This window comes from Coloeus monedula (assembly GCF_965178545.1).
Source record: "Coloeus monedula genome assembly, chromosome: 9".
NCBI classification, from domain to species: Eukaryota; Metazoa; Chordata; class Aves; order Passeriformes; family Corvidae; genus Coloeus; species Coloeus monedula.
This window is the reverse complement of record NC_138789.1, coordinates 24,334,510-24,340,509: the sequence shown is the minus strand read 5'-3', so window position 1 is coordinate 24,340,509 and position 6,000 is coordinate 24,334,510. Positions and strand designations below refer to the sequence as shown.

At 52.6% G+C, this 6,000-nt stretch overlaps 1 protein-coding gene across 1 annotated transcript in view; it reads left to right on the top strand.

The window, feature by feature from the left end:
* Positions 1-1,536: 1,536 nt before the first annotated feature.
* TRABD2B (TraB domain containing 2B) overlaps positions 1,537-6,000 on the top strand; it is a gene marked incomplete at both ends in the record, with an annotated part of 263,544 nt that continues 259,080 nt past the window's right edge. Inside the window, 2 exons of the mRNA XM_082286719.1 lie at positions 1,537-1,644; positions 2,081-2,641. Coding sequence (XP_082142845.1) covers positions 1,537-1,644; positions 2,081-2,641 — 669 coding nt within the window. The remainder of the gene's footprint in view (positions 1,645-2,080; positions 2,642-6,000) is intronic.

The following is a 6,000-nucleotide window of genomic DNA, read 5'->3' as shown; positions in this document are numbered from 1 at the left end:
CTTCCCGGTTTTGGAAAGGGTTTGCAGTCGGGGAGGTTATGGGAAAGCCAGGATACAAATTGGCTCTGCTGCACACAGCAGGATGAGGGAGATATCCTGGGCTGGGCAGTGTCCTGCAAGGAGAATGGGCTATGTCCGGCACCCTGACTCCCCATCCCTGCCCAGAATGGATCTGGAGATGCAGGAGTTCTTGCATCTGACGGTGACAGGCATTGTCAGCCTGTCCTCTGCTCTGAAACCCTTTAAACACACGGCAGGTGGTGTGAGTTGCAGCTGCTGAACTCAAATGCCTTCTGCAACGACCTCCAGAGAGGGTTCCAGACCCTCAGGGACCCTGGAAGTGCTCCCGTCGCCAAGAATCCCCTCAGGTCGAGTTGCTGAGGCTTTTCAGTCCAAGTGGAAGCTGGATCGCTAGCGACGCGCGTTTTAAACTACACAAGTTTCCTTCCTTCCATCCTCCCGTGAGGCTGAGGAGGCGGGGGTCCCGGTGAGGACAGCTGAGGTACGGGGTATGCTGCTGCCCGCGCCGTGCCCCTGTCCTCCACGCCGGGCGCGGAGGGGCCGGGGAAAGCCGGGCATGTCCTGACCGCGCGGGTCAGCGCAGCCGGCGAGAGCTGAGCGGGGGCGCCGCAGGGCATCCCCCGGGGAGCCGGCTGCCCTCGGTTCCTGCCCGTGACAAGCCCCGTCGGACTGACTCTGTCACATTTATTGAGTTTGAGGCTGTCGGAACTTCCCGGTTTCGCGCTGTTGGTGTTTAACGAGCGGTACGCGCCGCGCAGGTGCCGCGGGACGGGCGGGCGAGGGGGGAGCGCCGCCGCCCCTCAGCCGCGGCTGCCGCTGGGGCGCCATCGCCCCCTGGCGGCGGCCGCTGGCGGCGGGAGGCGCGGGCGGGCCCGGGCGGCTGCGCGGAACTTTCCGCCGGCGCGCGGGTCCGGCCTCCGGAGCGGGGAGCGCGGAGCGGGGCCGGGGTGCGGGGGCCGCCGCCACCCCGCCGAGCACCGCCCGCCTTTAGCAAGGCGCCGCGGGAGCCCCTTCTCGGCCGCCGAGTTAAAGAAAAAAAAAGAAAGTCAAAAAAATCTTGTTTTTAAACTTTTTTATTTTCTGGCTGCTCTCCCCCCCCGCTCTCTCCCCCCCTCCGCCCCTCTCCTCCCAACCTCCTCCCGAAGCGGCGGGGCGGGAAGGAGCGTCTCCGGTCTGCAACACCAAAGCATGGCGGAGGCTGGCGATGAGAACCGTCCTCCCCAAAGCATCCAGCGCCTCTGACAAGCCCGGAGCCAGAGGGGGTGGGGGTGGGAAAGGGCGGGAGGGGGGAGAGCATGGGAGGGAGGGGGCGGCCAGTCCTTCCCCCTGCACTTGTCAGATGCAGATGGGACTGGCAAAGTTTGTTTGAATAAAAAAAAAAAAAAAAAAAAAAAAGGCTAAAAAAAAAAAAAGGGGGAAGAGCAGGAGAAGGGGGAGGGAAAAAAAAAAAAAAGATCCTAGAAATCCAAAAAGGCTCATCTGGGAAGGAGAGAGAGGAGACCGAGAGGAAGCGGGATGCAACTCAACCTGACGCTGATCTGCTTCGTCTTCGGGGGGTTCCTGCCCGACGCCGCGGCCCGGCGGGAGCAGATGGACACGGGGCAGTGCGACCTGCCCCGCTCGGTGAGCCGGGCCGGGCCGGGCCGGGGGCGCGCCGGCCCGCGGGGGATGCGCGCGTGTCCGCGGGGTGCGCGGGGGCCGCGGGGCGCGGGCGGGACGGGGGCGCGCGGAGGGACCCCCCCCCCCCCGCGCACGCGGACGCGCGCGGCCCCGCAGGTGTGGCGGCGCTGCCCCGCGGGTCCCCCGTGGAGGAGCCCGGGGCTGGAGCGGGGCCGGGGGATGCGGGGGCGAGCGGGGGGTCACGGCGGGACCCAGCCCCACGCGGGCCTCACGGTACCCGTCGGCTTTGCTTACTGCGAGCCCGCGTGGGGCTTGTGCGAGGAGATGGAGAAGCGGGACCCCCGCTCCTCCTGCCTTGCGGGCAGCCCCGAGGGTGGCATCACTATTTCCTGCCCTTCTACTCCTCCATCGCTGACCAGCCCCTCTATCTTCCCCGCAGCAAGGAGAGCTCAACTCTTTCCTCTGGACCATTCGCCGTGACCCCCCCGCCTATCTCTTCGGCACCATCCACGTGCCCTACACGCGAGTTTGGGACTTCATCCCTGACAACTCCAAGGCCGCCTTCCACGCCAGTTCCAGCGTCTACTTCGAGCTGGACCTCACGGACCCTTACACCATCTCGGGGCTGGCCAGCTGCCAGATGCTGCCCCACGGGGAGAACCTGCAGGACGTGCTGCCCCGGGAGTTGTACCGCCGCCTAAAACGCCACCTGGACTACATCAAGCTGATGCTGCCCCACTGGATGACCCCGGACCAGCGAGGCAAAGGGCTCTATGCCGACTACCTCTTCAACGCCATCGCCGGGAACTGGGAGCGCAAGAGGCCCGTCTGGGTGATGCTTATGGTAAACTCCTTGACGGAGACGGACATCCGCTCCAGAGGGGTGCCGGTGCTCGATCTCTACCTCGCCCAAGAGGCCGAGAGGATGAAGAAGAAGACGGGTGCGGTGGAACGGGTGGAGGAGCAGTGTCACCCACTGAACGGGCTCAACTTCTCCCAGGTAAGGAGGCTTCTGGGCCTCATGTGTTATCCCAGGATGTGGGGGCCGTTCTCCTTGCACATTCATCAGTTGGTGGGGGTGAGCCCCAAGCCTGCTGCAGCAGGGTGGTCACTCATGGGCCTCAGCAGCTTTTGTGGTGGGCTGCCTGTTTGCTGTCACACTGACCAGTGCTGCCTGCAGAAACCCTGTGATGTGCGTGGCGAGCGCTGCATGTGGATCATGTGTATAATTTATTTGAGAGGCAAATGTCCAGGGTGTGAATGTGTGTGTCTGCTTGCTTGCCTCTTGTGAGGGAAATTTCCATGCTTCCTATCCTGTCCCGGAGCTGGGTAAAAAGTGCTTTTTTTGTTTGTTTGTTTGTTTTGAAGTAAAGCAGCTCTGTGGTACTTGTCAGGAAGAGGATGAAGCATGAACAATGAAAACAGAAATTTCGACATTGTTCAAATTGATTTAAGTACATGCAAACTGTCACTCGTCTTTATAGTGGTCACTCTGGGTCAAAACAAAGTGACTCATGTTGTCCTTGTACTGGGGGAAATTAAGTGTGCAATATGCATGGGTTTATTTCACTTTAGAACAGGTAAATTTCAGCAGAAAGAAAAAGACGTAGGCTAAGAAACAAAAGTTATTGGTGTAACTGGACTCCGGAATTCTTTCAGTGGATTTAGCTTTAAACAACCAAATACTAAGCCATGAGATCTATTTCATTTCAGTGGATTAATCAGGAACACAGTAACAGCTATTGACTTTGCTTTGTGGAACTGTTTATGTGAAATGAGATTTACTAGAAATTGAGGAAATGAATGTGTGTGGAAGAAAACAAATAATCCAGGGGAGATTTAAGGTGGTGTCAGTTACTGCTATGATATTTCATTTTTAACCTGCTTTTTGTCATTAGTTTTGGATCAGTCTATTTCCAGCCTTATTTTACTGTCCTACTTTGACCAAAAAAATTCTTAGTGATGTGGGAATAAGGATTAAAGGACTGATCTTCAGTATGATTAAAATGTCCTTAGAGTGCCTTCACCCCCTGCTCCCCTGAAGTCCGGTGGGAACTATTTTAAGGGGAAAAAGTCTGGCTTTCAGTAACATTTGTTCATCCAGTATTTTAACTAGGAGTCTTTACATACAGCCTTCAGAGGAGATTGTTGCAAGCACTTTTGAATGAATTTTCTTGTTTATCAACAAAAATAACTAAAATAAAGCCCCCCAGGACCCTTGCATTAATTAACACACATCCAAACCAAGGAATTCGTTTTACACTGTTCTGTCTGAAAGGTTTAAGTGCCTATCCTCTCTGTTGAACCCCTTCTTTAAGGTGAGGTAAAAATAATTAACCATTGCAGACGTCCAATAGTGTTTGGTTGTATTAGGTTAAAAATGGCAGTGAGAATCAAGCACATGAAAGCACTTGGTTAAAAATGTACCACTTGGAAGCCTTTTAAATGTGAATCATACTACATTTTTTTCTCTTTAGAGAGAGTCAGCAACAGAGAAAGGAAAAGGGACAGAGTACAAAACTCACTGCTGCTCTTACCATAATTGTGTTTCTCTCCAAGTTTTAAATAGAAACAAAAATTTCCCATTCATTTTGCTCCAAAAATAATCTAAAAAAGAACAGCAAAGGTATTACTGCTATTGGCAAGTAAAAGACAGTCATTTGTGCAAAACATTTGTGCTGTTTAAAAACATGCATTCCATTTTAATTGTTAGAGAGAATTGACAAAGTTGCTGAAATAGATGTGTGTTCAGGAGGATTTTTTCCTAGATTGAAGCTTTTTCTGGGAACAGGGCCACCAGAACAACAGGAGACAAAATTAAACAAAACAAACCAGGTATTTATTTTCTTGCTTCCTCTAGATTTCATGCATCCTGACACCTGGCTAGTTGTTTAACAATAGTAATTTGTAATGTTATCACACCGTCTAGCAGTCCTACTGCTTGGTGTATTACTGTGCTAATTTAGCGGAGTGGATTACTATTGCAAGGTTTCACCTCCCAATTCCAGGTCTTGGAGCCTTCCTTAAGTAACACATAATTAAAACACACTAAAATGGAAATCAGAAATTGAGCAGCTTTTGTCTCGCGGGGTGTTTGCACAGTTTGATGAGAACATCTGTGATAAGTTACAGTCCCAAACCTGCTAAGGGCATCAGTGTTTTTTTTACCTGTTTTCAGCATTACTGTTACAGGAATACTGCACATTATTTCTGCATTCAGAATTCAGGTTTTAAGACAGTGCTTTGCTGAATCATGTCAATGCTTTTGTTTCCCACGTCCCCAAAGTCCAGTATTTTTGCCCTAAGCAAATTAAAAAAAAAAGACAAAAAAAGCTTTTTTTCCCTAGTTCTTCCCCTCAAAGGCAGCTTTGTGCTACTGCAAATATTTAATCTGACTACATACACCAAATCTGTTAATCTGATACCGTGAGGAGGAGGAAATCTAGGAGTGGTCCCGGTGTGGTACTTGGTTTTGATCTGCTCTGAAAGAAAGTGGATACACTTGCATTTTTGACCAGGAACGATCTTTGAAACGTTCTGTGCGCGGCTTTGAAATGTTGATTGTCTTAGCTGGGTAAAAAGATTAGGGTGGCTCATATAATTAGCTGCTTCCTGGAGAGCCAGCTCCTGCAGGTAGAGCAGGGAGCATTGTTTTCTGTTGTAAACCCCGAAACTTTGTAGTTTGATGCTCTGCTCCCCCTGAAATCTCTGTGCAGTGTTTCCTGCTGCTTTGCCACATCACTCCCATCCTCCTGCTTCCCCTTGACTGGCCGCTCTCCTGCTTGGATCCCGGGGGGGGAATGCTATCCCACCTCCTGGGACTCTGGCAGCTGCTGGTCACTCAAAGTCCAGGCACTGGCTATGGTAGAGCTGGTGTCAAGGTGTTGGAATCACAGCAGAAGGCTGTGTTGGGAGCCTGGATGAGGGGAATTCATAGCAGGTTTGGGTCAGGTTGAAATTTCACTGCTCCTTGTATTTGAAGTTTCAGGGTTTTCATGGAAGGTGGGGACAGAAAGAGCTGAGGCAAGTGAAGAAGAAGAAGCAGACGAGTCTGTCTGACAGCACTGATATTTATGTAGAGAGTGGCCAGAAAAGGGCAAAATCAAGTTGGCCAGGACTGAGGACTGGTGAGGGGCAGATGGCGTTCCAGGCCTTCTCGTGGAATCCTGGCAGAGGCCCTGCAGCCGTGACTGACTGTGAGCACTCCTCCATGTACCCTCTGAGGGCCAGCTGGGGATAGGGCTAAGTTTTCTCTCTTCTTTGGGACCCTCATGTGGGTCAATGATGGGAAGCTCTCCCCAGGCTGTTGTTGGAGTAAGGAGAACTTTGATGGTGGCTCCTGCAGCTGCTCAGGTCTGT